At 37.6% G+C, this 15,052-nt stretch overlaps 1 protein-coding gene across 2 annotated transcripts in view; it reads right to left on the bottom strand.

The window, feature by feature from the left end:
* The window catches only part of LOC126336296 (myosin heavy chain, cardiac muscle isoform-like), a 128,017-nt gene that overhangs the window by 78,967 nt on the left and 33,998 nt on the right, over positions 1-15,052 (bottom strand). For both annotated transcript variants that reach the window (XM_049999833.1, XM_049999832.1), the window contains exon 3: positions 6,751-6,900. In XM_049999833.1, the coding sequence (XP_049855790.1) occupies positions 6,751-6,900 (150 nt within the window). The remainder of the gene's footprint in view (positions 1-6,750; positions 6,901-15,052) is intronic.

Here is a 15,052-nt window from a genome sequence, read left to right on the forward strand (position 1 = left end):
TTTAATAGAAGAGTTAAACTTCTAGTTTTATTTTTTCAAAACATATGCTTTTCCTAAGCTAATTAACTTATTATTCCTTAATTAGCTTATCTCATGCATTTGCAACATGGACATTAATTAAGAAGTATGTAAAGTAGATAATTGTTAAGATTTGTCCTGTTATGATATAAGGTTCTTCAACAGGTCGTTTACCAACTCATGTTAATAAGCATACAACAACTACTATAATTCAGAATAAAATCTGATTAATAGGATAAAATTGGATACCTCAGAATGGTGTTTTATTATAAAATGGTAAAATTATTAAGATTCTAATTGATAAAAATAATGCAATAACACCTCCTAACTTATTAGGAATTGACCGTAAAATTGCATATGCAAATAAGAAATATCATTCTGGTTGAATGTGAACTGGTGTTACTAGTGGGTTAGCAGGTACAAAGTTGTCTGGATCTCCTAGTAGATAAGGATTAATTAAGCATAATATAATTAATAATGATGTTATTAATACAAATGTAATAGAATCCTTGAAAGTAAAGTATGGATGAAATGGAATTTTTTCAATATCTCCATTTAGACCTAAAGGGTTATTAGACCCTGTTTGGTGGAGAAAAAATAAATGAATTGCTGCTATAGCAGCGATAATAAATGGTAATACAAAATGGAATGTAAAAAATCGATTTAATGTTGTGTTATCAACAGCAAACCCTCCTCACACTCATTGAACTAAATCTGTTCCTAAATATGGAATTGCTCATAATAAATTAGTAAATACTGTCGCACCTCAAAAAGATATTTGACCTCAAGGTAAAACATATCCTATAAATGCAGTTGCTATAACTAAGAATAGAATTACTGTACCAATTATTCAGATGTGTATGTATATATAAGATCCGTAGTAAATTCCCCGTCCTACATGCAAATAAATACAGATAAAAAATATAGCTGCTCCATTTGCATGTAAAGTTCGAATAATTCAACCATTATTTACGTCTCGGCAGATGTGTACGACACTACTAAATGCTATCTCAATATTTGATGTATAGTGTATAGCTAAAAATAGTCCAGTTAAGATTTGAATTACCAAACATAACCCTAGTAGGGACCCAAAATTTCATCAAAATGAAATATTTGTTGGTGCAGGTAAATCAACTAAAGAGTTATTAATAATTTTAATTAAAGGATGACTTAATCGTAAGGGTTTACTCATTAGTAAATTATCTTATTTTATGAATAGGTCCCTGATTAATATTAGTGATTTTAACAACTGCTAATAGTGCTAAAAATAAATAAATTATCATTATTATTGTAATAATGAATGTTGGTCTATTATATAATTTTTCTAAAGATATTGTTATTTCTTGATAATTAATTAAATTATCAATATTTATAGTTTCAGTATTTTTGAAAAAGTCTATAAATATTGTTATATCTAGAATAATTAATGTTGATACAATAAATACTCATATTGTTAATGTAATAATTATAGTAATTGATTTAGGTTGAAATATTTCGTTTGATGCAATTCTTGTAATATAAATAAATAGAACTAATATACCACCAAGAAACGTTAAAAATAAAACATATGATAATCAATATCTTTCTATTATTGTTCCTGTTATTAATCCAACTAAAAAAGTTTGAAGGATAATAAAAAGCATTATTGATATTGGGTGTCTTAATTTAATAAAATTAATATTTATTACATTTGATAGAAATATAATTATTATTTTAATCATTTCAGGAGTTAGTTTATTTAAAATATTGGTTTTGGGGACCGATGATGGAAGCTTTTCCACCTCTGAAGTTTTAAAAGTGGGGGCTAGACTTATTTCCGGTTTACAAGACTGGCGTTTTTTTGTTTTTTTTTAACTATAAAAATTGGTCAGCCACCACTAGTCAGACACACGTATGGTGCATGTAGTACCAGTGAATGTGCTGTCTGTGCATATCTGAGTTTGACCAAGGGCAGACTGTGATGGCCCAGAGGCACTGTACAAGCATTTCGGATACTGCAGGACTTGTCAGGTCTTTGAGGAGTGCTGTGATGAGTGTCTTCAAAATGTGGCAAAACCAAGGTGAAACCATGTCCAAACGTTGTAGGGTTTGGCGGCCACCATTCATTACAGATGTTGAACACCATAGGCTGGGCAGACAGGTAAAACAAAAAGGGCAGTGATCTGTGGCAGAACTAGCAGAACTAACATCAGACTTTAATGCTGGAGAAAGTGCAAGTGTGTCTGAACACACAAAGCACCAAACTCCTAACGATGAGCCTCTGCAGCCGATGACCCACATGTGCCAATGATAACATCACCACATTGGCAACTACAACTGAAATTGGCATCTGACCAGTGGTACTGGAGGTTGGCACAGTGGCAGAGCATTGCATGGTCTGATGAATATCAACACCTTCTTCATCACGCTGATGGGAGGGCATGAATCCATTGTCTTCCAGGGGCACAGCTCCTTGATACCTGAACTGTGGGACAGAGCGAAGCTGGCAGTTGCTACATAATGCTGTGACAAACATTCATGTGGGCATTCATGGGTCCAGTGGAACCTGTGCACGGCACCATGATGGCCAAAGAGTATCATGCACTGGTTGTAGACGAATTACAGCCGTTCATGAAAATTATGTTTTCTGACATCAGAGACATTTTGCAACAAGATAATGCACCATGTCACAAGGCCAGGAGTGTGGTGGAATGGTTTGAGGAACACAGTGGCAAGTTTCAGTTGATGTGGTGATTCCCCAAATTACCAGATCTGAACCCAATCGAGCATACCTGGGATGTGACTAAATATGGCATCAGAGATCATCAAAACCCCCTTTGAATTTACGGGAATTAGGCACCTTGTGTGTGCAGATGTGCAGCCAATTCCCTCCAACAACCTACCAATGCCACATTGTTTCCATGCCATGACATACTGTCACTGTTATCCATGTCAAAGGTGGACATACAGGCTATCAGGTACATTGTCATAATGTCATGGCAGATCAATGTATACGTCACAAGACTGCAAGTAGACACAGTCCATTTTGAGATCAAAAATGCATAATATATTAAAGTTTCTTGGCTTCTGGAAAGGGTGTATTCCAGCCATTTCCCCAATTCATTATAATTGGCTTTCATTATAATCGGCAAAATCACATAAAGAGTTTCATTTGTTCATATTTTCAGGTATTTTTAATCACAATGAAAATTAAAGGCTTTAATGCCAGTAATTTAGAAGGAGAGGTAACAACTCACTGAATAGTGGAGACACTGAATCATCAACAGGCACATGAAAAAGACTGAAAATTTGTTAGCTTTACAACTAATCCCTTATCAAGCCAGAGTACACACACACACACACACACACACACACACACACACACACACACCTGTACAATTACACTGTGATGGCTTATTAAACATTTCTGTTCAATGGCTGATTATGCATTGTAGTTGATTGTGTATTCAACCAGCACAATGGAAAGGCACAGGTGCGTGGGGTGATTAGGTGCATGGGTGGGTTGGTGTGCACACAAAATATGTGTTTAGCCATCAAGTATATATCTGAAGAACGATTTGTCCAAAACATAGCAACATACTTACCCTATTGACTACTCATTACCTCGGCTATATGGTGAGTTGTTAGAAATTACTCCTTCCATTGTTTGTACTTACCTAATTACCTGTTTCTAAGAAAGATCTCTCTCTCTCTCTCATTCTTTCTCTCACTCCTATGGGAGGGGAAGGGGAGGAGGATGTGGGGTAGCTAGTAAACAGTGGTTTCAGTTAGCTGAGACTGCAGTCATATGTGTGTGTGTGTGTGTGTGTGTGTGTGTTTGTGTGTGTGTGTGTGTGTGTGTGTGTGTGTGTGTGTGTGTCTACATCTATTGTTGACGAAGGCATTAATGGCCAAAACCTTTATTTGTGACACTTTTTTTGTTGTGCCTATGTGCGGCTCAGCATCTCCTCTATATGGTGAGTATCAACTTTCATTTCATAATATTGTTACATTCTATCCTGGATTTTCCATTGTTTTATAAAAATGAACATAGATTCCCTAGACAGAGATCCTGCAGTACTCCGCTCCCATAGTTCTTCCAAAAGGTCCACAGCGTTGTCAGTATTGGTACTACAGATGTGAAAGTAATTTCAAGAGTACCCCACAGAAGTGTGGCGGGACTTACAATATATAGAAATGATTTAGTGAATAAAGGAAAATCCAGGATGGAATGTAACAATGTTATGAAAAGAAAAGTTGCCACTTGCCATACAGCGAAGATGTTGAGTTGCAAATAGGCAAAAAGACTGTCACAAATAAGATTCTTGCCAGTAACGCCTTAATCAAAATGGACGACAAACAACACACACACACACACACACACACACACACACACACACACACACACACACACAGATGCACTCATACTCACACAAATGCAACTCAAAAATGAGTCATGTATGTGTGAGTTGTGTTTGCATGTGTGTGTGTGTGTGTGTGTGTGTGTGTGTGTGTGTGTGTGTGTGTGTGTGTGTGTGTGTGCGCCCGAGCATGTGCATGTGAATGTGTGTGTGTGATCTGTTTTTGACAAAGGCCTTACTAGCCAAAAGCTTGTGACAGTCTTTTTGTTGTGTCTATCTGTGACTCAGCATCTCTGCTATATGGTGAGTGGCAACTTCCCTATCCATAATATTGTTAAATGATTTAGTGGATAACTTTGCAAGCCCCATCAGGCTGTTCACAGATCATGGTGTTGTCTAATAGGAGATAGCAACATCAGATGACTGTAGCAAACTGCAGGAAGACCAACAGAGGACTGATGAATGGTGTAGGCTCTAGCAGTTGACCCTGAACATAAACAAATGTAACATATTGTAGATACATAGGAGAACAAATCTACTGTTGTGTAATTACTCTATTGTTGACAAATTGCTCTAAACAATAACTATTGTAAAATATCTAGCAGTAACCATGCAGAGCAATCTTAGCTGGATGACCATAAAGACAAATAACGGAAAAAGCAGATGCAGACAGGTACACAGGAAGAAACTTAATGAAATGTAATTCATCCATGAAAGAAGTGGCTTATAAAACACTTGTTCAACCTATTTTTGAGTACTGCTCATCAGTCTGAAATCCTTACCAAGTAGGATTAATGGAAGAAGTAGACAAGATCCCACAAAGAAAGGTTAGTTTCATCATGCAATCATTTAGTCACTACATGAGTGTTGCCAACATGCTCAACAAACTACTGTGGCAGATGCTACAAGAGAGGCATTGTGTATCATGTTTACCATTGCAATTTCAGAAGAGTAGTTAGCAAGAAGAATCGGACAACATATTACTACCTCCCACATAGGTCTTGTGGAATGACCATAATGAAATTGCGAGTTTGTCAGGTTGCTCTTATTTCATGCCCCATTAATTTGCCATTATCACATTATATTTGAATGCTATGTGTAAGCAGGATATGTTTCTGTCATGAATGGTAATACAGACAGCTACCGCAATGTGTTAAGAGGCAGTTCCTATGATGTGCGGGCAAATAGCAAGCACAGTCATACCATATGCCACTGTAGGCACACTGATGGTGTGAATAACCAAATGAGGCATGAGAAGACATTTATCACAGCAACTATAGATACCCAACATTTTGGTATGAAACACCCACTTTTTCTATATCAAATATTAATTATTAGAAAACACTTTTAACATAATAAATGCTAGGGGCAGTCCAAGAGTCATTAGAGCTTCTTTACTATTATTACACTATTTGGTAAACTAATTGTTAGCTCCCAACAAAATCTAAATACTTCTGATGTCATATAAATTTTGCTAGTGATTCTTGTTGTGCACCAAGTAAGTCATTCAGCGTAAGTGTATTAGACTGAATAATTGTTATTATACAGTGTTTATCAATAAACGCACTGTGATGACATACTGGACCATTATTTAAAGTAGATTTGTTACCCACACATTCAATCACAGCCACACAAACAGACTTTGGTAGGTCAGAACGTTTCCAGTGCACTACAATATATCAGTGAGAGTACCACATGGAATAGGAAGGAGGAAGCCTGGTGTGTTGATTCACAAAGTTAATCTGAGAAAGATTTATCTTTTCCTTGCAGTCTCAGGTGAAAAGGCAAGCTCAGTGTATTTGTACAACTCATAGATCACCCTCTATAGATTTGTAGCTATTCCGAGAAAGATCTAGAGAGATTTAGTACAACCTTTCTGTCTGAAGAAGGAGCCATTGGCTCCGAAAGCTTGCCAATTACAACCACCCTTTCTGTGTGTGTTTTCTGCCACAGCTTGGTGAGCAGATTTTTTTATCTATCCAATATATGTGGATTACATATGTTGCACTTTCCATCACTGTGCATATGTTGGAAAAACCAGCTTGTAGCATTTTGACATTCATGTATGCTGATTGTATAAACTAAAAATTGTATTTAGGCCTCACTCTAGAAATGAGTGGGAGGTACAAATCTTGACAGATAAATAACATGAATTTCTTGTTGTCACATTACACTAGCCCCTCTCCTCACGTTTGGTCTGTGGAATCGATTCGTCAGTATTTGATGTGGTTTATGAAATATATCCAGTGGTAGCGTTAGGTGACTCACCCTGTATAGCAAATTATTGTTACAATCTAATCCAAATGCAAAACTTTTTATTGTTGTAAGTACCCTAGCCTTATGTAAAAACATTTTACTGTATATTAATCATTTTTGTGTAGTATATACTCACTTGTTTGCTTTCAAGTTCTTTTCATGCTGCAAGTGTTCTGAGAGCAAGTTCTCAAATTTTTTTTCAGCATCCTTAAGCTCTATCTGAAGTCCCTCTTGTCTGCATTCACTCTGTTTCCAATCACTTATCATGTTTCTTTCTGATTCATTTCTAAAATAAAAAATATTTTTAACAGCTTTAGTTTGTGAAATGGCCCATAAATCTTATATTGTGTCTTCATAAAGTAGTGATACCATATTTTAAACTGCTAACAAATGAAAAAAAAGAGTGCACACATACTGTGTCAAAACCAACAACTTATGAAATATAAAACTGCCAAACCACACGGTGGTTATGTTGATATACAAAATAAGAACAATATGTCAAATTACATAAATTATTATACATATAAATAAATTAAAAGTGTCAAACAATGGAAAAAATCCAGGCTGGAATAACAATAATATGAAAGGATAGATAACAATAATATTGTTACATTCCATCCTGAATTTACGATTGTCTGAAAGGATAGATAGATGCCCATGACATAGAGGAAGTATTGAGCAGCAAATGGGCACAATGAAAAAGACTCCTAGATATCATTGAGCTATTAGACTGAGTTCTTCATCAGACATAGGCAACAAAACATACACAGTGGTGCCCTGGGAGCATGCAGCAACAGGATGGTTGACTGTTAAGTGCAGCATTGGTGGTTGTCCTGGAGGGAGGGAGAGGGGAGGAGGTAAATGGGAGAGTTTTAGAACAGGGAAAAGACTACACAGGTATGCTGACAGGATACAAGGCATGTGCAGGGCTTGAGTGGGGGCAGTAAAGGTCATAGAGGCAGGTGGAACAGAGGGACTATCAAAGTGGTTACATTACAGAAGGATATGTTGCAGGAAGAATTCCCACTTGTGCAATTCAGAAAAGCTGGTTTTGGTGGGAAGATCCCAGATAGAAGATGCTGTGAAGCAGTCACTGAAGTCATTGAACCATGTCGGTTGGGTAGCCCACTCTACAATTGGGTGGTCCAGCTGTCTCTCAGCCACAGTTTGGCAGTAGCCATTCATGTGGACAGACAGCTTAATATTTTTCATGTCCATATAGCACATGGCACAGTTGTTGCAGCTAAGCTGGTAGATCACATGGATGCTTTCAGAGGTGGCCCCTTCCTTTGATGGGGTAGGAGATTCCTCTGAAATGACTGGCATAGGTGGTAGTGAGAGGACATAAGGAACTGATCTTGCATCTAGGTCTATTGCAGATTTTGTGAACTCAAAGGTGGGTACTCTACCTCAACATATCTTTTGTTCCCATAATCCTCTGGCCACAATCTTCACTACTCCCTGTCCTTCACCTGCCTACCACATTCCTGCCCCCACTACAGCCCTACGGGTGTCCACAAACCCACCTATGCACTTGCATTTTCATTTCCCCTTCTCTTCTACACACATCAAAAAATTTTGCATCACATCACTTCCAAGAGTCCTGGAACCTGTACAGAAAATTGGAACTGAGATCAACATAAACATCATTTCCGCCCCTTTTTTTCATCATGAAAACCATATGTTGCATGCTGTACCACCATGCAGTGAGACCTTCAGAGGTGGTGGTCCATATTGCTGTACACACCAGTACCTCTAATACCCAGTAGCATGTCCTCTTGCACTGACGCATGCCTGTATTTGTCGTGGCATACTATCCACAAGTTCATCACGTTGGTCCAGATTGCCCCAGTCTTCAACAGTGATTCAGTGTAAATCCCTCAAACTGGTTGGTGGGCCACATCGTCCATAAACAGCCCTTTTCAATCTATCCCAGGCATGTTAAATAGGGTTCATTTCATGCCTGGAGAACATTCTGGCCACTCTAATCGAGCTGTGCACTTCCTTCCTGGTGAAATGACTGAAACTAATTGGCTGGCGGACCGCATCCGTCTAATAGGAGCTGCTCATACATGGTTGTTTATATCTTTGGGTGGGTTTACTAGCATCTCTGAACATTCAAAGGGATTGTGTCTTTGATACAATATCCACAGTCCACATCTATCTTCAAGACTTCTGGGAACTGGAGTGATACAAAACTTTTTTTGATATGTGTACTTCTTTCCTCATCATTTTGCTCCACCCTGCGCCCCTTCTCCAGCATAACCCCCTAACACAGAAGCTAACACCCCACCATCATGTCCCTTACATGGCCCTGCATGCTCCCAGGGCATCATTAGCATCTTTTGCCCATCCCTAACCTGCTATCCCTCCCTGCCACATGTCTCCTCTGCACCCACTCTACCCACTCCAGAAAAGCTCATTTACATTTACATTTTAATAAGTCACTGTTGTAAAGCACTAACATAAATTCTTCATAGTAGAATGAAAAAACTGATAGAAGCAGACCTTGGAGTAGATCAGTCTGTATTTTGTAGAAATATAGGAACACACAGGGCAACCCTGATCCCATGATTTGTCTTAGAAGATAGGTTATGGAAATGCAAATCTATGTTTATAGAATTTGTAGACTTAGTAAAAGCCTTTTACAATGTTGACTGGCATACTCACTTTGAAATTCTGTTGGTAGCGGGGGTAAAATACTGGGAGCAAAGGGCTATGTAAAACTTAAATAGAAATCAGACAACAGTTATAAGAGTTGAGGGGCATGAAAGTGAAGCAGTGGTTGACAAAAAAGTCAGACAGGGTTGTAGCCTATCTCTGATGTTATTCAATCTGTAGTTTGAGCAAGCAGTAAAGGAAAAAAAGAAAAATTGGGAGTAGGAATAAAGTTCAGAGAGAATAAATAAAAAGAGCCTTGAGGTTTGAAGACAACACTGTGATTTTGTCAGGGACAGAAAAAGACTTGGAAGACAATTCAGTGGAATGGACAGTGTCTTCAAAGTAGGATATAAGTATAGTAATAACATCCAAAAACCAAGAACTAAGTGATGTAATTGTAAATGATGTTTTTCACAAAATTATTAAGTGGTTCTCAGCAAACGGACTCTCTTTAAATTTTGATAAAACACAGTATATACAGTTCCGTACAGTAAATGGCACAACTCCAGTAATAAATATAGAATTTAAACAGAAGTCTGTAGCTAAGGTAGAATTTTCAAAATTTTTAGGTGTGTCCATTGATGAGAGGTTAAACTGGAAGCAACACACTGATGGTCTGCTGAAACGTCTGAGTTCAGCTACGTATGCTATTAGGGTTATTGCAAATTTTGGTGATAAGAATCTCAGTAAATTAGCTTACTATGCCTACTTTCATTCACTGCTTTCGTATGGCATCATATTCTGGGGTAATTCATCGTTGAGTAGAAAAGTATTCATTGCACAAAAACGTGTAATCAGAATAATTGCTGGAGCCCACCCACGGTCATCCTGCAGACATCTATTTAAGGATCTAGGGATCCTCACAGTAACCTCACAGTATATATATTCCCTTATGAAATTTGTTGATAATAATCCAACCCAATTCAAAAGTAATAGCAGTGTGCATACCTATAACACCAGGAGAAAGGATGATCTTCACTATGCAGGGTTAAATCTGACTTTGGCACAGAAAGGGGTAAATTATGCTGCCACAAAAGTCTTTGGGCACCTACCAAACAGCATCAAAAGCCTGACAGATAGCCAACTAACATTTAAAAATAAATTAAAAGAATTTCTAGATGACAACTCCTTCTACTCATTGGCTGAATTTTTAGATATAAACTAAGAAAAAAAAACTTAATCATTAGTGTCATGCAATATTTTGTGTAATGTAATTTCTTGTACAGACATCTTTTATTAACCTGACACGTTCCACATCATTACGAAGTGTCGTATTCATGATCTATGGAACAAGTATTAATCTAATCTAATCTAATCTAATCTAATATAAGACAACATCGACCAAAGAAAGACAAGGATACTGGAATGCAGTTGAATTAAATCATGTAGTACTGAGGGCATTGGATTAGAAAACAAGACACTTAAAGTAATAGATAGGTTTTGCTTTTTGGGCTGCAAAATAACTGATGATGGTAAAAATAGAGAGGATATAAAATGTAGACTAGCAATGGCAAGAAAAGCATTTCTGAAGAAGAGAAATTTTTTAACACTGAATATAGACTTAAGTGTTTGGAAGTGTTTACTGAAGGTAATTTGTCTGTAGCTTAGCCATGTATAGAAGTGAAACACGGACAGTAAACAGTTTAGACAAGAAGAGAATAGAAGCTTCTGAACTGTGGTGCTACAGAAGACTGCAGTAGATTAGATGGGTAGATTGCATAACTAATGAGGAGGTAATGAATAGAATTGGGAGCCAAGAAATATGTGACACAACTTGACTAAAAGAAGGGATCGGTTGATAGGACACATTCTGAGACATCAAGGGATCACCACTTTAGTATTAGGGGGAAATGTGTGTGTGGGGGGGGGGGGGGGAGGGGGTGGTAGGGGAGGGGCTAAAAATTGTAGAGGGAGTCTAAGAGATGAATACAGTAAGCAGATTCAGAAGAATGGAGCTTGCAGTATTTATTCAAAGATGAAGAGGCTTGCACAGGATAGAGCAACATGGAGCACTACATCAAAGGAGTATTTGGACTGAAGACCCCAACAATATATATATTCGTGTATTCACTGAATGAGCAGAAACAATTTCTATGTATATATGACTGTCAGAATGTTTAAAGGACTTTGCATTCTGAATAAGAATAACTTCTGTGTATACAGAGACAGTACACTTTTTCTATTCTAATATATGACCCCAGGTAACAATGTCGTTTCTTGTAGATTTCGGAGGAGAGTTGTATAAAATATATGTTTATAAAAGATTCTTGTCTTTTTCAGAACAATTAATTCCATAAAAATATAAAAAACTCTGTGGCTGTTAAATAATGTTGTTCATTTATAGTGTTTTTGTAAACTTCTTTGGGTAAAAGTTGTTTTAACAAAACTAGTTTCTACCTTTTAGATTCAGTGTTAAATATGGTGAGGCTGTCCTGGAGTCTTTTTGGATACATTTAGGCTACAATCATAGTGGATGTTTCATAGTGATTCAGTCTAAAAACATTAATGTGTTTTATATACCTGGCTATGTTGTTTTGGGATGGTGAGAGAGTTTGTGTTAACTGTGTGATGGAGGTGCTGACTTCCTATGTGTCGGATGCTTGTGTAGTTATGTTCTATATCCCGATTACCAAAGCAAGTAAAACACGGAACTGGGAGCACAGGACTAGCATGATCACGGAAAAAAGAAGTGAAAAGGTGATAAATACAATGAATGGAATGAACCGTGGCAATAAAAGCAGTTTCAGTGTCCTACCTACAACAAAAGACTGCTCTGAAGTGGATCTAGGCCTAAAGGCACAAACAACAAGGCAACAAATGTTTACTAGGCCAAAAAGGGTTGGTCATGTGAAACCCAGTGACTGTAGAATTCCTGTGGTAACAAAAAAACTGTTTACATGCACTAGATTCTGATATAAATGTGGAATTCACATAAAACTGTGATGACAACAACACGCCGAATCTATATAGTGACAAGCACATGAGCAGAAACTTCCGCAATAAACGTGAAGACAAACTCAAAGTGAAAATATTCTCTGATAGCCATGAAAATGAAATTGCAAAAATAATATGTTAAAATCATTGTATACATACAACTAGTATTGTCAAACCAGGAGCACCCATCCAAGAACTCATTAGAAACATAGAAACTGAAAATGATCATCATACTGTCGTCATACCTGGAGCCAATAATGTATATAAAAACGATGTCCACAGTGCAACACAAAACCTTAAGGCAATACTAAATTCAACAGAAGAGAAATCCATTTTTGTAGTCAGAATTCCACATAGGCATGACCTTTTGGAATGGTCATGTGTGAACATGGAAATCATAAAAGCAAACAGGCAATACTCAAAGATTTGCAGGGCCTACCAAAATGCATATTTTATAATTATGGACTCCTTGCAAATAAATAGACTGTTACATGAGACATGGCATGCACCTTAATAACAGTGGCAAGAAAATTCTGTGCCAGAACATCAGCATGATACTGAAAGCATCTGACAACCAAGAAGTAATTGCTGCTCTTCCAGTTGCTTGTTTGACCCAAGCAGAGCCAGAAGAAATGATTACTTCTATAGCAGCAGTAGAGGTGGAAGCAGCAAACACTGCAGCAGCAGTACCTACCACACTTCATCTACAGGATTCAACAGCAGCTGAAGATGAAGCAACATCCAAATCTCCACTGGCACCAGTTGCCACAACAATGCCTACAGCAGCAGCAGCAGCAGCAGTACCTATCACACTTCATCAGCAAGGTTCAACAGCAGCAGAGGAAGAAGCAACAACCTTATCTCCTCAGTCACCAGATGCCACACCAGTGCCTCCACACACCATAACAGCAGTTCCATCAATTCCTGTAGCAGCAGCCTCATCTACAATATCATCACAAGGAGGGAAGACTAGGCATACAACAGAAGATGAGCTACCACTCCAAGTGAACAATTTTATAGTAAAAGGCAACAAGAGGTAGAAATCCAAAAGATAAGCCTTGTAAAAGGTTTGAAAACCAATCACCATAGTGTTCAGTGTGTAAGCAATAAGAGAGTGTATCTTAAAATATGTTACCTTAACATTCAAGGACTGAAAGATAAAGAACTTATCATAAATGAGTTTGGTCTTGATAACCAGTTTGACAATTTTTGCTTGGGTGGACACTGGGCTACTGAGAATGAACTTGCAGTTACCAAATTTGACAATTTTATTATAGTAAGTAGCTACTGTAGGAAAGATCACATTAGAGGTGGTGTGGCAATTTATTCCAACCAGTCACTCAATTGTACAATAACCAGACTGGACCTAAATTCCTTGTGTGATGAACAGCAATTTAAAGTTACGGGTATAATCATCAATAGTCATAAGCTAACAGTAGTATCCATGTACAGATCACCAAAGGGAAGCATTAACATATTTTTAGAAAAAATGGACATGCTACTGAGTGAATTAAGTAATATTAAATGGCTACACTATGATATTACTGCGTGAAGAGTTTGACAGAGCACTGAAAGACCTGAGTCGAAACAAAGCCCCGGGAGTCGACAACATTCCATTAGAACTACTTACAACCTTGGGAGAGCCGGTCCTGACAAACCTCTACCATCTGGTGAGCAAGATATATGAGACAGGCGAAATACCCTCAGACTTCAAGAATAATATAATAATTCCAATCCCAAAGAAAGCAGGTGTTGACAGATGTAAAAACTACCGAACTATCAGTTTAATAAGTCACGGCTGCAAAATACTAATGCGAATTCTTTACAGACGAATGGAAAAACTAGTAGAAGCCGACCTCGGGGAAGATCAGTTTGGATTTCGTAGAAATGTTGGAACACGTGAGGCAATACTGACCCTACGACTTATCTTAGAAGCTAGATTAAGGAAAGGCAAACCTATGTTTCTAGCATTTGTAGACTTAGAGAAAGCTTTTGACAATGTTGACTGGAATACTTTCTTTCAAATTCTAAAGGTGGCAGGGGTAAAATTCAGGGAGCGAAAAGCTATTTACAATTTGTACAGAAACCAAATGGCAGTTATAAGAGTCAAGGGGTACGAAAGGGAAGCAGTGGTTGGGAAGGGAGTGCGACAGGGTTGTAGCCTCTCCCCAATATTGTTCAATCTGTATATTGAGCAAGCAGTGAAGGAAACAAAAGAAAAATTTAGAGTAGGTATTAAAATCCATGGAGAAGAAATACAATGTCATCGGCGGACCTCAAAGTTTTTAATTCTGTCAGAGACAGCAAAGGACTTGGAAGAGCAGTTAAACAGAATGGACAATGTCTTGAAATGAAGATATAAGATGAACATCAACAAAAGCAAAACTAGGATAATGGAATGTAGTCGAATTAAGTCAGGTGATGCTGAGGGAATTAGATAAGGAAATAAGTCACTTAAAATAGTAAAGGAGTTTTGCTATTTGTGGAGCAAAATATCTGATGATGGTCGAAGTAGAGAGGATATAAAATGTAGACTGACAATGGCAAGGAAAGCGTTTCTGAAGAAGAGAAATTTGTTAACATCAAGTATAGATTTAAGTGTCAGGAAGTCGTTTCTGAAAGTATTTGTATGGAGTGTAGCCATGTATGGAAGTGAAACATGGACGATAAATAGTTTGGACAAGAAGAGAATAGAAGCTTTCAAAATGTGGTGTTACAGAAGAATCCTGAAGATTAGATGGGTAGATCACATAACTAATGAGGAACTGTTGAATAGGATTGGGGAGAAGAGAAATTTGTGGCACAACTTGACTAGAAGAAGGGATCGGTTGGTAGGACATGTT

This window comes from Schistocerca gregaria, chromosome 2 (genome assembly GCF_023897955.1).
Source record: "Schistocerca gregaria isolate iqSchGreg1 chromosome 2, iqSchGreg1.2, whole genome shotgun sequence".
NCBI lineage: Eukaryota > Metazoa > Arthropoda > Insecta > Orthoptera > Acrididae > Schistocerca > Schistocerca gregaria.